The sequence below is a fragment of the Seriola lalandi genome, unplaced genomic scaffold (genome assembly GCF_002814215.2).
Source record: "Seriola lalandi dorsalis isolate HSWRI2012SDOR001 ecotype SW California unplaced genomic scaffold, Sedor1 jcf7180002054972, whole genome shotgun sequence".
Lineage (NCBI taxonomy): Eukaryota > Metazoa > Chordata > Actinopteri > Carangiformes > Carangidae > Seriola > Seriola lalandi.
The window spans coordinates 4,089,615-4,106,328 of NW_019525660.1; the positions used below are offsets into that span (position 1 = coordinate 4,089,615).

A 16,714-nucleotide genomic window follows, 5' to 3' on the forward strand; every position below is an offset into this window, starting at 1 on the left:
TGGACATCCTCTCATGCTCTGTCAGGACGGATGGGGACCGTTGGTGGACAGCCATTTTCAGGTTATTTGATTGGGTTCAAGTCAGGGCTCTGGCAAGGACCTTCACAGAGTTGTCCCTAAGCCACTCCTGCATTGTCTTGGCTGTGGGATTAGGGTCATTGTACTGTTGGAATGTGAACCATGGGCCCAGTCCTGGATGCTCTCCGTTGAGCTTTCCCTTACCCCTGACCAGTCTCCTAGTCCCCGACGCTGAAAAACTTTCCCACAGCATGATGCTGCCACCACCATGTGTTCATGTGTCTTTCATTGAGGAGAGTTTTACATCTTGTCTAACATTGCAGTAAAGGTTGTCTTTTGGAAACTTTCTCCCATCTCTAAACAGGATCTCTGGAGCTCAGCGAAAGTGACCATCAGGTTCTTGGTCACCTCTCTTACCAAGGCACTTCTTACACGATTGCTCGCTTTGGCTGGGCGGACAGCTCTAGAGAGTCCTGGTTGTTCCAAACTTCTTCAGTTTATAATAATGGAGGCCACTGTGCTCTTGGGAACCTTGAATTCTTTTATAGCCTTCTGCATTTGATTGACGCCTCGACAAAACCCTGTCTCAGCTTTTAGTCAACAAAGTCAAAATATCTTGGATTGAGATGACCACTTGTCTTCCAGTCAAATAACATTTGTTTCCTAAAAGGCATTACTCTCTGATACGTGCTGCCATAACAAATGCAGTTATTCATGAGCAAATCCAAAATCCAATCCATCCTATTTCTATACTGCTAATCTAGTTTAGGTCACTGGGGTGTGGAGCCTATCCCATCATGCATTTCGTGAGAGGCAGGTCACCAATTTAACACAGGGCAAACTTAGAGAAAATCCCAGAACATGTAAACTCCACACAGATACACCTTAAACAGTGACAGTGCTCAGCACTGAGCCACCATGATAAAATACCTGCATGCATAGTGGCATGTGTGCACAATATGTACAGCATTTTCAAGGTAAACAAGATTGAGCCTTCTTTAAATGAAAACTTTGACATTCAATCAATCACATCCTCACTCCATCATTCAGAGAGTCTTGACACAGCTTACTCAGACTGTGCTTCAAGGTACTTCACTGAAACACTGAAAAAAGGAATGAACTAAATAAGTTGCAAAGGCACCTCAGTCATCACACATATAATCCTATTACAGTGCACACTTACAGCATGCATCCATTGTACCAGTGGACAAAGTGGTACTCCTGGCACCACTTCAAGTTGTGTTCGTATCTTGCTCAAGAGAATACAAGTAGTGACAGTGTATAGAGTTCTGTATATCGCTAAACTAGAGGACAAAATGTCATACCAAGGGGTACGGAAAGGAAAGTGAAGAGTGTGTAGAGTTCTGCGAATACTTGGCAAGAGAAATGTTCGTACATGATGAAAAGATTACTCATGCAAATCAGCAGCCACAGCGAGTGACTCGAGAGCAACAGATACAGTGAGAGGCAGACACTCTCTCACGCTTTCTGTTTGACTGATCACTGGTCTCGTGGTTAGATGGCTGGTACATGCATTGATTTCAATCTATAGACCACTTTTATTATTTTATCATGGTTAGGTGGGGAGCTTCATTATTGAAAGATCCTGAGTAAGTGCAATATCTTTCATATAGTATTACAGGAAAAGCCATGCAACTGTCCCTCTGTGGGACTACTGGCCTATTCAGTGCTACAGTACTCTAATTGACGCCCAATGTTCTGTGCAACAAATAGCTCTGAACATTATAGCTTGAAACCAAGCACCACCAGTGTCTACTTAGTGACTTATCATGCCAAACATGGAGCTATATTATATTCTGATCAATTTAATAGCCAGCTGAAATAACTATAATGCACAGGGAATATCAGATGGCCGATATTAGATACAAAATATTAACTGTAGTTTCCTGTTCATTGCATCTAAAAAAAATAATGCATTTCAAAAATAACTGTTAACAGCAACAACTTTTATTTGTGAGTTTTTTTTAATTATTTATAGCTTTGACTTATTTGATTAAAAAACTATCCCCCTAAGAATTTCAGCATTAATGGCTGTGGCCTTTATTTGGCCGCTTGCAATTAAAAAAAATAATAAATCACAGAAGTGCTGAATGAATCCTAAGAGATATGTGGTCACACAGGGTTCATTTTCTTTTTAAGGAAATTTGACTGTTTTACTGTTATCAGAGCAATAACTGAGCTCATATAAAACTCAGTCTCTTGTTTAAAATGTTAAAAATGTTTTGCTTTTTTGCCACTCCAGAGGTCCCATGAGGTCTTCACACAAGCTAGCTGCTCTAAAAAATGCTATATCAAAATCTAAAATAGTATGTACGACTCTCCAACATTTGCACAAGCTATCAAATTGGTTATAATGCCATACAATAAAATTCTAGCTATTAAACTACATGAGACATATCCAGACAGCAAAAGAAGACACACACAAATATAGTAAACTTATAACCAGTATCAATGACAAAAACACATTTTTCTTCACAAATCCCTCATAGAATTCTTATAATCCACCACACAGTTTCCTCTTTTGTTTTGTTGATCCTGATTCGCAGAAAGCTTCACCTCACACAAAAGTGAATTAAATATTTAAGAGATTGTTGATGGATATGGTAGAACCAAGGTAAAATGAGGTTGCCAAGAAACTACTGAAATGCCTTGAGTATAATAGATACCCTGTCAATTCAGCATTTACACATACATAGAGCCAAAACCATTGCTGTCCCTGCGCGTCCCTGAAAGAGAACAATAAGCGCCTGATATCCTTCACATGTAAATCCAGGTAACATGAACTCTCTCCATCAAAGTGACAAGTGCTAAGTCATTCCACTTAGCCGTCCTGATAATATCTCAGGGCTCTATCTCCTGCAGGCTCGCACAGTTCTTAAATGTAATGCGTCACAGCTGAAAACATCTAATGACTGGACAATTCAAAAATCTGCATATAACACATACTGTGCAGATAAACTGTTTATCTTCTTCTGTTTCAAAATAACAATATAATGCAAAACAACTTCATTAAGATACAACAGAGGACCTATTTACAGAACCAACTGGGGTAGTACTGATGTTTGATATTGGTACAAAAGGAAGTAACAGTCTCAGAACAGTATTGCTGGGGTCAGCACTCCAACAATGTCACCGGTGGTGTAGCCAAGCACGCGCAGAAATTCTGTGTGCATTTATGTGTGCCTGTGTCTGTAAGGATGGAAAACAAAACTGAATGAGGGCATTGTGCATCTGTCTATAGTTTGTGTCTGTATACAAAATGCTACCTGCATACTTTGAAATGACCCACCGCAAAGTGCAAAACATTCCACAATCCACAGCGTTAAGTGAAGGTATAAAACCAGTAGTACAACTGGCAAATTGCTGGTTGATTGGACCATGTAATTTAATTGTTGGGTGCACTGTGAATTTGTATGTGTTGTGTAAGATGAGAGAAAGGTTCCTCAGGGTTCTGCAGTGATGAGTTTCATCTTTCAAGGAGGTGAAGGAAATGCAGTGGCAAGCACTTCTTTGACAGAAAGGATACCATTTTCTTCTACGTTCAAAGCCATGAAGTTGCCATTTTGTTCAAGCTTTTGTTGCTGCTACCTTTTACAGTTGATGTATAAAAAAAGCCTTTGCTGTCAGTGTACACCACCAAGAATGTTTGCGTTATTATTTGATATCTGCTGGAAACTACTAAAACATTAGGACAGCTTTAGAGCTCTCCTAAATCATGGAAAAGACAAGATGACTTTTGTCGGTTAGTAAAGTTGATGAATGCTTTTATTCCTAAACATAACAGTAGATGAGAATGTGGACCAGATTGGACAGATATCCTGCTCTTTCATGCTTATTAAATTGGGTCAAATGGGGTTCAAGGTTATGTCCCACATAGCAGAAAACATGAGAATATTTCTAGAATTTTGCAACTTTATTTATATGTCAAGTAATTTGTCAAGCTGTATTGTTAAAATACATATTAACACACAAACGATGTGCACTATAACATATTGTATTGCGTCTGAAGGGATCACATTTTCCACATATAAAGAATGGCTCAAATTAAAAGCAGAATGAGGAAAAAGACACAATGAAATGGACAGTATATGATTGGAACATGCCAGTTATTTCCTTTACCTGTGCAAGACAATTTCCAACTAAATAAGGAATTCAAATCAGATATTTCTGAATTATGTATGTATCACTCTGGGGCCATAACAGATACGGCTATCTTGGAGGTTAACAGATGGTGTCATAAAATCAAATAGGCATCACTCTTAAAATATACTCAGACACTGAGGACATTTATGTCTCCGAAATCGTTTTCACTGCCTCCGAGGAAGAAGGGCGAACGTCAACTCTGAAGTCAGCCACAAGGGTAAAAACTAGTTAACTTTCTCATTTCTGACTGCTCGTCACGTCCGTTGAAGACAGTGTCATAAGATTCATGCCAAATTTTACTTACATATAAAACTGTTTGAATGCTATAAAACGAGACTGACTGTACCATCTTGAAAACTAAAAGACAAAAAAATGGAATTTACTAATGAGTGAATTATTTTTCTTACTGTTAAAATGAAAGCACCAGAGAAATCTCTGCCTATAGACTGCTACTAAATAATTATGTAATTTCCAAATCTTATCTTATTTCTCCTTGACAAATGACTGCACAAACTTGTCTAAGGCTTGGAGGGTGGTTGAGAGTCGTAATAACACTAAGGGTCTAGAGAATGGTCTTCCTGAAATCTACTTAGGATATCAGGCCTTTTAATACTATATTTAAAATTTTCAAATTGACATGGAGTCTGATTCAGCTCACAAAATCACTGCCCAGAATAACAAAGTGAATACAGGGGATCAATTATGGATGATTCACTCAGATAAGGAGCTTAAAAATGACAGAGTTGAAACAGTTATTCATCTTTGTGAAGACTCTATGTCAGACAGACCAGGCTCACTGATGTCTACGACACCAAAATCAAAATCACACGAGTATCATTCATCAGTGCAGTGTTAACTCATTGCGACTGCTTTGAGATTCACACTTTGCGTTTGTGCCAAACAAGATTTCCGGCCTGAGCTGTCAAGGGGGCACACACAGCCTGTGAGACTTTTAGATTGCAATATTTGTTTGAGCAGGCACAATAGCAGATGGACAAATGGATCTGCTCCTTTGTGCTGGTGTTAATTGGCTGTTGTGCACACAGTGGAGAGAGAAGGCCAAGGGAGGAGGTGTTGGGTATATAAGAGTACAAGTTAGTGCTAATAATAATAATAATAATAATAAAACATTTGTGCAAAGGGAATGGCTTTTTTGACCCCCATTTAATCGTCTTGATTGTAACTGTATGAGTATGGACCAGACACATAAAATGTAGTGACAATCAAGTACAGTAAGGGAATCTGAGTTCTTTGAATATCTTTGTTCAATCATTGTATGGGGAGCATCACCACCATACTCAGCAGAAATGTCAGTGTTTCTCAGGGGGTTGCTCTATGCTTTATCACACTGGCCATTAGGACAGACAGTCAATAGGACGAGCAGCTTTATGTTAACAGGCACTGTAGCTCGTAAAAAACCCACGGCCAGTGTTCCATGCAACCCTTGGTGCTTAGCTGCAAGCATTCAGCTGAGAAAAGCTGGTAGGATTGATTCAGACTCAGAGACACCCTGTGTGGCAGAGCAGCAAGATCATCACAACAACCCACACCTTGAGCATCCAGACACAGAGACAAACTGTGGTGTCAGCAAATGTCTCCCACCTCCACAAAAAGACCCCACAAGAAAATGCCCCGGAGAAAATGTCTGACATGTACCGTGAAGACTTCACATAATGAAAAGTTAGGAGCCCAGTCCAATTTTGCTTAAATATGTCTTAGGGATCTGAGAGCTAGCAGATCTAATATGGAAATCACTGTCGGGATTTGACAGAGTCATAGTGTAATGCTGAGGGCTAAACATAAGGAACTCAAAGGTTGGGGCCATGGATTTGTGCTCTGCTGCCCAAAACCACTCTATTTTTATATTGGAAAGTCTATTGATGGAGCAGCAGTTGAGTTAGATCACAGGAAGTGAGGTTTAACTGTACTTCTTTTGAGCTGCCTTGAACTGAAATGACCAAATATAGTGTAAAGGTAGTGTAGTCCTGCTCATGCAAAACCAGTATTTAAGCATTCATGATACAAAATAATTGAGTTTTTGCTGTAGCAACTGTAAACAGAAAATAGAAAAATGTTTTGCCTATTGAGATATTAAGTTAATTGATATATTTTACATGGATCTTATCAGTTTTTGCATGTGCAACATAGTGAGTGAGAAAACTGTGAAAAGTGTGTAAAAAAGAAAGCCAAACTGAAACACCCAAGGATTTCTCTGCCACTAAATGAGAAAATAAGAGGGTTGTAATTTTCTGTGAGTTGGCATCTCACTTCATGTCAGTGGATTAAGAAATTAATGAAAAGTGGCTAGTCAATCTGACACTTCTAAATTAAGAAGCGTGTATCCAAATGACAAAATTAAAAAGGGGGAGAATGAAGTAGAGGATAAATAATTGGCTGGGGAAATTTTGACAGAAAGAGAAGTGGAAAACATGGCAGATGAGGAGAAAGAGAGTGGAAACAGAGTATGCAGCGGATGCTCCAGGCAATGCCATCTGTGGGCAGATCTGCAAAGGCTGCATGCCACACACCTGTGTGGGACTGCCTGGGAGATAAGGCCCCTAGCACAATGGCCCCGTGGCCACCTGTGCTGCCAAACAGGTGCACAGCCTAGCCAATTAAACTATTAGACAAACACAGGCCTCTGGGAGCAAATTAGCAGGCTGCCCAAACATCACATGAAAAACAAAAAGCAGTGGTAAGCACTGTGAAGACCAAAAACACTTTGATGGTGAGACTTTCATTTCATGTGTACAGAATAAAATTGAATGCTTAATGAAGCAATGCAATGGTTTTGATTTAAATATATCATCAAACAAATGTCAAAAAATGTCTCCTGTGTTTAAAGACACAATCACAAAATTAGTTATTTTATATAAATACTATGAATGGATTTAAAATTGCTAACTTTGTTTTAATTAAATATTCAGGGCTGCATTTACCCATCACACATCCAAGTGACACTGATGTTTCTTGAGTCATCAGCACATGATACATACAAATACAACAATAGATGGTAAGGTTGGAATACATGTAAGTAGACCCTCTGCATCCGATTGTTAGATAGTTTAAGATTGCTAATCATGTAAGCTATTAATTTAACATAAACAGGCAGTATTTTAAATGCTCATATCAAAATTGCCAATCTAAGCTGAAACATTGACTGTATAACAAACTTAAAAAGAAAATAACACATTTCTGTAAATTACTGTTCATTTGTTTTTCTTTGTTTTTTGTCAGCCCATTTTCATGGTATTCCCCAGATTAACTGTGATGAAGTAAGCCATTGTAATAGTGTTTCCTTTAACATAAACATTCAGACGCCATTTATTGGCCAAGACACTAAGTCCAAAGAGATGATAACTGAGTGGATATTTTTAAAAACATTTAACCTCCTGCAGAGAAAGGATGGCTCTGCTATATAAAATATATATATATAATATATATATATAAAAAGTTATTTTACTCCTAAACCAAATTGAGCTTAGAGGTAGATATGCATTAATCAGAATTTCAGGACATTTAGGACTGATTCTACACTAAAATGGTTGATAAATATAGACCCAAATGTTAGAATTCTATTTTAATTATTTTAACAGGTAAGAATCTTTGACCAAGTTTGCCCGGCCTTTTCAACTGTGAGAAATCTAGAAAGTAATCAGCTCATGAATATACACAGACATTTCTGACAGAATGGTAGTTTATGTCTGCAGTGAAAAACAGTATGCAATGCTTTAAACTGTGATATAGAATTATCATAGTGAAATAAATTATAGCATATTATGCACAAATTACTAGTATATCTCAATATGTATACAGGCTTATCATTAGAAAGATTTAAGTTCTTTAGATTCATAATAACTTCCCCAAATACCAATATTTAAAGACAAACAGGCTGATCATTATTGTAAGGTATGGATTAAAACAAGCATGAATGCACTGCTCTGCTCTGCCATCTACTTCATGGTTATTTCCAGTATAAGATAACATACCGTACAAAGGTTACATTAACATAGTGGCGTCAGAAGAGTAGCAAACCAAATGTGGATTTCCTGTGTCTTGTGATCCATGACAATTAAGTGCATTCATATTAATTATGAGTAACCTTATCCATGCTTCAAGAAAATAATCAGTCCCTTTCCCCTGGAGAGAAATAATGAGGGGTGTAAAGATGAGCAGGGGACTGGTGTTAGTCAACATTTGTGCAGTCCTGCTCAGCACACACACCTGAAGGTGGCTTTCTCACTGGATGAACCTGGCCATCAGTGGGAGGCGACTCCTCCATAAAGCAATGGTCCCCTACATGCTGGCCAAAGGTTCAGGCATTTGAAAATACCCATAGGGCAAGCCTGGTCTCACTTACATCCCCTTGGCACCAGTTGGCCTTTCTGAGTGGAAAGGCTGACTTGACTCCCCACAGCTTTCTGTAGACTGGAGAGACCGACTTCATAGCTCTACTGTCACTCCAGGGATAATTACTTAGCTACTCAGCTATTCATTATACGATATGACATACTATATGTAAAAGGCATTTGTGTTAAGCTTAGTACATTATAAATCTATCCATTGTTATTTTATGTATGTATAACTAGCTAACGTTACCTTGTTAGCCAACCAAATAGCTTTGTATCCTTCAAACCAGCATTTCATGTGGATCTCAATGATTGGGCAACTCCCTTTTCTAAGTTTGATTTGGAAGAGTGTTGATATGAATGAAAATTTCCATGGAATTTAATTCTATATACATGCATCAATCACTTTATTAGGAAAGACTATACTCATACTGGGAAGAGCCTCGATTTGCTGTCAATAGCCTCAATTCTTCAAGATGCTGGAAACATCTTCTGGCACATGTTGATATGATTACATCACATCATTTCTGCAGATTTGTCAGCTGTACAGCTGAATTCATGCCAATCTCCCTTTCCACCACATCCCAAAGGTGTTCTATTGGATGCAGATCTGGTGACTGGGCCAACAGAAAAACAAAGGACTCCTTGTCATATTAATGAAACCAGTTTGAGACGACTTTTGCTTTTTGACATGGTGCATTATCATGGTGGAAGTAGCCATTAGAAGATGGTAAATTGAAGCCATAAAGGGATGCACATGGTCAACAACAATACTCAGATAGACTGGGGCATTCACAACATGACTGATTGGTATTAAGGGGTGCAAAGTGTGCCAATAAAACATTCCCCACACCATTACACCACCACCATCAGCCAGGACTGTTGACAAGGCAGGTTGGGTTCATGTACTCATGCTGTTGATGCCAAATTCAACTGTCTGCGTGCCTCAACAGAAATCTCGATTCATCAGACCAGGCTAGGTTTTTCCAGTCTTCAATTGTGCATTTGTCCAGGCTGTGTCCACTGCTACATCAGATTTCTGTTCTTGGCTGACAGGAGTAAAACCCAACATGGTCTTCTGCTGTTGTAGCCCATCCATCTCAAGGTTCGATGTGTCGTGCATTCTGAGATGCAATTGTAAAGAGAGGTGGATCTGTATTACAGCTGCCTTTCTGTAAGATTGTATCAGTCCAGCCATTCCCTTTTGACTTCTCACATCAACAGGACACAGGACATCCGTCTGCAGAACTGCTGCTCACTGGATGTTTTTTTGTTTGTTTGTTTTTCTCACAATTCTGAGTATCCCAGGAGACCAGCAGTTTCAGAAATATTCAAACCGGCCTGCCTGGCACCAACAATTATGCCACAGATCACATTTTTTACCCATTTTGAACATTAACATTAATTGAACATTAATTGATCCTCCTGGCCAGTATCTGCATGATTTTATGGACTGCACCCCTGCCACATGATTGGGTGATTGGACAATTGCATGAATAACAGGTGTTCCTAATTAAATGATTAGTGAATATATGAATGGATGGTTGTTGGATCTGTTGTTGTAGTGAATGTACAGGATTTTAGCAAGAGAGAACACAAATTCAAAATTGGTTAATGCAGAAATGCAGCAGTAATATTGGTAGTAGGACACAGATTAAATAAAAGCTCCTCTGGGACCATACTGGCAGATCCTGACTCGGTACCCATGTACCCAGGGTCAACATAAAAAAGTATTCCACTTATCCGAAGACCATTTAATATGCACCATTCATTGATTCACATTAAAAAACATCTCCTTAACAGTGGGCTGGTAAATAATTTAAAGGATCTGCTGTCACTAAGGGTTCTGCTGCACTAGTGGGGCAAAATTAAAATTGAAGACTTAATTTACAGGACAGAATAGAGAATTTGGGTAACAAGTAGAGACCATGCTGGAAAAATCAGTGAGGCCTTATAATGAATGCCTCAAGTACCAATCAAAGATCAACAGGACAGAGCTGCCAAAAAATATCTAAAATTATGTTTTTATACATGTTCATAACCGATAAAGAAAAAAAATGCAGGCACTGGCCATTTTTAGATTGGAACCAGTTTGTACACACCACACCCAGGACACATTGCCTGCATTGTGTGACGGCTACCTTGCTGAACTGCTATGACTCCCATTGAGCAACACGCTTGTTAAGGTCTCAGAATGGATGACTTTCTAATATAGACTAGACTTTCTATCTTTTAGAGCTTAATAGACAAAGTTACTCCCAGCGACCATAAGCTTGTACCCGTTTGCTCAGCTACACTATTTGCTACGCTTGTTTAAATGGAACAGTTCCAATGAGGTTCCTTTACAGAGGTTAGAAAATAGCAGGAGACACCCTCCCAAAAACTCTTATGTATATCGTACCAAAAACACAGCTAAGGGATTTCTCATTGCACTTAGGACGGCATTTGAACTCACAACACACTGCATGCTACTGCATCCTTTCCGTGCTTCTGGTTGTGGGTAACTTACTGTACCAACCAACATACTGACAGACAGATGTAATATGGTTATCCAAATTATTTTGGGACTCTAAAAATCAGCATACCCAGAGTCTATCCTTCACAGCACACTCAGCATAATGACATTTCATGATATCTGTTTTTAGAGTTATGAGCAAAAATTGAGGAATTAAAAGAGAGTCCCGTTATGATATTGATGAACCTTCTATTTTTATCATTATGCCAATGATAAAGAGTCCTTTGAGCTGAAAATATCATTAAAAAATGTCCCAAGTACAGGGCACAGTTTGCAGTGTGTGAAAAAAGCTTGAGTTACCTGACAGGGTTACTGGTGAGAGACACTCTGAGGGACTCCAGGCAATTGAGCAACTTTTCTTCCGTGATGCCAGAACGCAGCTCATGGACATATTCTTGGGATGAAAGTGTACACTCATGCTTGCTGTTCCTTAGTCCACCCTGAAAACAAAATAACACCAGGATAGTTATTAGAGTTCCATCACACACTGTGACCTCAACACTTATGGTAATGTGATGAAAGAAATACAATATCATAAAAACCAAAATTATTTGTGAACATAATTGAAAGACATCCAAAATAATTTAAATCATTATATGGTTATACACTTCAAGCGTTGAAATGCAACACAATGATGAAAATTTGATATTGCTTGGTCAGTATATTGTGTTCTCAGTAGGTACAGTTAATTGATCAATAATATGTAGTGTGAATCACTTGGATTCATACAAAGGTGCTGGTTATAAAACCTGGCTAAAACTTCTCTTTTTCTCTATCAGCCAAGACTCTAATGATGGACTATACTTGAAGAGAGCCAAACACTAGGCTCTACATGCGATCCACGGCAGCTGCTGCTTGAAGTAAATGGATTCTTGTGTATAATCTCCGCAGAGGGCACGAGGGACATGCCGCTACACTGATGCTTACACAATGGGACTAGCTATTGGCAGCAATACACACACTGACACCACAGCAGGGAAACACATTTACACACTCACTCACCCAGCACACAGTGAAGTCAACATAGTATATTACATTGAGCTACAGCTCAGTGTAATGTGTCGATGCAGTCCAACAATCAACATAAATCTAAATGAAGATTTGCAATTTTTTTAATTTTACTACATTATCTCTACTCCCAATACAAGCTCCAAGAACAAATCTGTGTTAAATCGATAATATTCAGGTTTTCTTGTCAAAATGAGCTACATTTCAGCGGGGGGGCTGAGTCAAGGTACCATACAAAACAAAAAGAAGAACATTCTGCAGCAACAGGCTAACATATGGCTGAAACAGAGTGCTAGGCATCGTCGTTACTGTGTTCATCCCTAGACTGCTGGTTCCCCACAAAGTGAGCTGTGCTAATAGGCAGTTTGGGAAGCAATAAGATAGCTCATTTATCTGGAGAAAAGAGGCCTGCTGCTCTCCTGCAATGCACAGTCAACATCAAAGAAACTGTTTTTATGTTGGAAATAGCAGAGGCAGTCTAACAACAGCAAGATACCAATAACTCTGTATCTCTAGGTGTGATCCGAGTTCATAGTCTGATTGGCTCGATAAGGACAAGAAGTATTTGTTTGATAAAAGTGGACGTAAAATCACATTCCTCAACTTGCAGTGATGATTCCTGCCAAAACCAAGTAGAAGAGGTGCCTCTTCCACAACCAGACAACCAGTGTCATAATTGCTCTTCATGAGTAGAACATATTGTAAGCAACAAAAAACAAAGGTTCTAGTCATGCCATTCCACAATAAAGATTTTTTTTTTTTGTTGAAAGGAGGGCGTTAGGATAAACATAGATAAACCATTTTTCTCTACCATGGGTTTAAAGATCATACATTGTCTACTAACTTCTTTAAAAAAGAAAAAAAGTAAAATCTCAAAGTTAAAACTGAGAGTGTACTTTCACATAATTGTCTGCTTTTCCGCACTATAGATTGATTTTGTAGTAAATCCATTTTCTGTGCTTCTGTCATTTCTCTGTCTTTCTCTGCTTGATCTATACAAACACTTATGCCATTCATCTTTTTTCTCAAGCACTGTTGGCTGAATGTGGGGGAGTGACTGGCTTAGCTTTTATCTGACTCAAGGTAGTTATTAGGCCATAGGGAGAGGTGAGAATCCCTCTCATTACTATCTAGATTTTTCAACTATTACCTACCACAGGATCCTTTTTTTTCATTTCTGCCTAACACTACTTTTATGCTTTTGAGTATGAACAGCTACACTCAAAAATAAGCAATAATGAAATTGATAAAAGCAGATATTCACTATGAAAAACTTCAATTAGATGTAGAAAAGGAGAAAGATAGCTTTCCCAGACACAAAAACGATGAAATATAGAGACTCTGACTCTGCAAAAGATTCACTTCAAGGTTCAACTTGGAGAGTAATGTAAAACTGACTTTATAGTAGGTTTAACAATGACAATTATATTTTTCTGCTTAAGTACTTTTTAAAAAAAATCAATGTGCCTTTAATCCCTGACAGCAGCAGTGCTTACTGTTTTTAAACAGACTCTTGAAATCAGTTTCCAAAGAGAAGTTTGTGTCATTTGTGATGACTCACTTTTGAATACTGAGGATTTTTTATCATGAAGTCAATGACCTGTAACTGTGTGTATGTGTGTGTTTCCTCGCATCTGCCAGAACACACACTTTCTGTCTTTATACAGTCTTTAGAGTTGTGAAGCCACAATCTTTCTTCTTTATTAACTTTGGTATTTACATTTTCAATCACAGCCCAATAATTTTCCACTGTCTTACTAAAAGGACTATCAGATAGGGTATGTGCTCTACAAGGGTTACTCATGAAGATGTCAACATTATGAATTAATGTCATCATATGATAACTAAGCAATTCCCATGATGAAATTCATATTTACTTCAGCAGTTAGCTGGGTCTATTTCAGGGTGCCTTTTTAACATCTGGTCAGGGGAAAATTATGGTAACCAAGTAAGTAAATGGTGCTCATCTCACAGAGCCACACAATAATTGTATTTCAATTTATGAGAGAGACTTGCAAATGTCATTAGAAAAGGGTTATTCGTCATGAACACAGACCCGGAAGGCTGAAATAGTAAAAATCTATTCCCACAAGCAGGAACAAATATAGGATACTACGGTCAACCACTGCATAAGATTAATCCTGTAAAATAATGTGTATAACAATATGCCAACAATGTAGCATGCAATAAACACATATGAGACATACTGGCCCTCATTTATCAATCTTGCGTGAAAACAGGCGCAGATCTGAGCGCAGAATTGGTCGTACGATAGGATCCACGTGTGATTCATGAAACATTCGTATCTGAGCAATCCCAGCGTACAAATGATCGGGTATTGATAAATGCGGCGGCTGAATTCGATCGTCATTAACATGTTACGCCCTTAAATATTCCTGGTTCGGAGGCCTCGCCCACTAAGGTCAAACATGGAGAGAAGAGTTACTGGCAAAATACAAAACTTTTCAGAGATGGAGATCGACATCCTGACATCCGAGGTGGCGCAAAATAAGGATGTGCTTTTTGGCAGTCTGAAGAGTGGGATCAAAGGAGCTCATAAAACCGCTGTGTGGAAGAGGGTAACGGAGATGAGTCTGGCTCTGCAGTGCCCCCTCCTGCAGCCGCGCGCCAACACAGCTGTTTTGAAAAATAAAAGAATCGTGTGTGTGTGTCGGCCACCTGGCCACCACGTTTAAAAGTGATAGCTTGGCATCACAAATCACCTGTACATTTATAGAGTGGTAGTTTTTGCGATTGATGAATGCGTAATCATTCATGGATGGTGCCTTCAGACGCACATGAGTGCAATCAATTGCTCCAACCAAATTTGGAAACCCAGCAATCTGGAGATCCCTGCGGTCTCTGAAAACGCGCTCACGTCTGACGCGCGTATTGTTCCTCCAAAACGAGTAAATCTGCCATCGTTATGATTTGATAACTGTCAAAGCATCTGTTTAAATAAGGGAGTGAGTAAACATCTGGCCAACCACAGTGCAACAATGATTATCTCACTAAGTGCTTTTAATTGTTGTTCCAGTTGTGTCATACCCATCGGAAAAAACAAAAAACAATTACACAATTTTGCCATGAGTTAATTTGCAAACACAAATTTCTGCTTGTATTTATTATTATTTCAAATTTTAACGTGCAATAATTAGATGTCATGTTAGGCTATTTAGCCTATCATATTGTTTTATTGTACAAAAAAGTGGTATCAGTAAAAAACGTGGGCTTTTTTAAAATTCAAATTTTTTTAATCTTGTTTTATTCGTTTTAAGAATCCGTTTTGATCTGTTCTAAATATGTGACTGTTTATGCTGCGGTTTGTTTAATAATTATTTTCAGACTCAGCCAGATTTTGCTGCTGCACCGCAAATCCAGATTTGCGTACACGAGCTCAGACCTGACGTGAGATCTGATCGTAGCGTCCGCTCACGTCCAAATTGATAAATGCCGAAGCTTGTGTGGAAATGGTCGTACGCACGGTTTTCTGCCGTACGTTCGTTCGATAAATGAGGGCCACTGTGTCTAGGAAAGCATTACCCAACCACCAGGCTGCAGACCGGCACTGGGACACAGAATATTTGCAACCAGGCCTCTGATTTTGAACTACATAAATATTGTTATGCAACATAATCACCCACTTAGTTGTGTTCTAGGTTCATAATATTCTCACAACAAGAAAAAAAGATTGCTTGAGCTTTTCTTCAAAAGAAAAGGTGATTGGAGGACCAACATGTATTGTTGTATAAAAATTTTAGATGTACATGAAGCCTAACCTTTAAATGTATCTGGACCATTGATCAGCTACACAGATGTCCTCCTCTGGCACACTGCATAAAAATGCTCATTAATTTAAAATGCTTTTAGTAGAATGGGCCTACAGATCCTCCAAGGGGATCCTTCCCTATTGAGAAGAAGGCTGAAGCCACAGTTTTCATTATCCAATAGGGTTGATACTCACTGGACAGGGACCTACAAAAGGCCTGGGACCAGAATCATTTAACCATGCTGATTGGAACAGTGCATCACGAGTATCTGATCCAATCATGTCAGGAATTCAGGAAGAACATACAGTCCATGTGAATGTTCCTTGTCTTCCAAAAGGTGAGAGGAAAAAGATGAACAACAATTGGCATTTACATTCTCAGGCTATGTATTGCAGTGTAATATGCTGCTTGTCTCCTGAAAATATCAATTTTGTTGTTCCACCATTACAGCAGTCAAATCAACAACTCTTCAACAAACTTTTTGCTGTAGAGAAGGCTCGGGTTTTCAAAACACACTCCTGTCTGCAGTGGATCAGTTTAGATGAAAAACAAATGCTAAAGCACGCGGGTTAGGTAGACGGTGGAGAAGCAATATGTCAGCACTGTGCTGAATAAGGCTTGAACGATAATGGCAGATGAGATATATTTAAGCCACAGTGGTGAGTTTCGTGCAAGTCTTTAGACCACTCGTCTGCCATTTGGTCGAGACTTGACTTCAGTGATGTTAGAGCTTAATAAAATGCACTCAGCGGCTTTGTCAAGAACACCTTTTTAGCATGAGTAAGAACTCAAGTTCAAAACACCACTGACAAAACTTTTACACTCAACAGTAAATATATGCACTTTTGGCAAAGTAATCCAGAACTATATAACATAAATGTTGACCCAAA

At 38.8% G+C, this 16,714-nt stretch overlaps 1 protein-coding gene across 6 annotated transcripts in view; it reads right to left on the reverse strand.

Moving 5' to 3' along the window:
* The window catches only part of diaph2 (diaphanous-related formin 2), a 370,496-nt gene that overhangs the window by 264,808 nt on the left and 88,974 nt on the right, over window positions 1-16,714 (reverse strand). For all 6 annotated transcript variants that reach the window (XM_087171766.1, XM_087171765.1, XM_087171767.1 and 3 more), the window contains one exon: window positions 11,347-11,486. In XM_087171766.1, coding sequence (XP_087027892.1) covers window positions 11,347-11,486 — 140 coding nt within the window. The remainder of the gene's footprint in view (window positions 1-11,346; window positions 11,487-16,714) is intronic.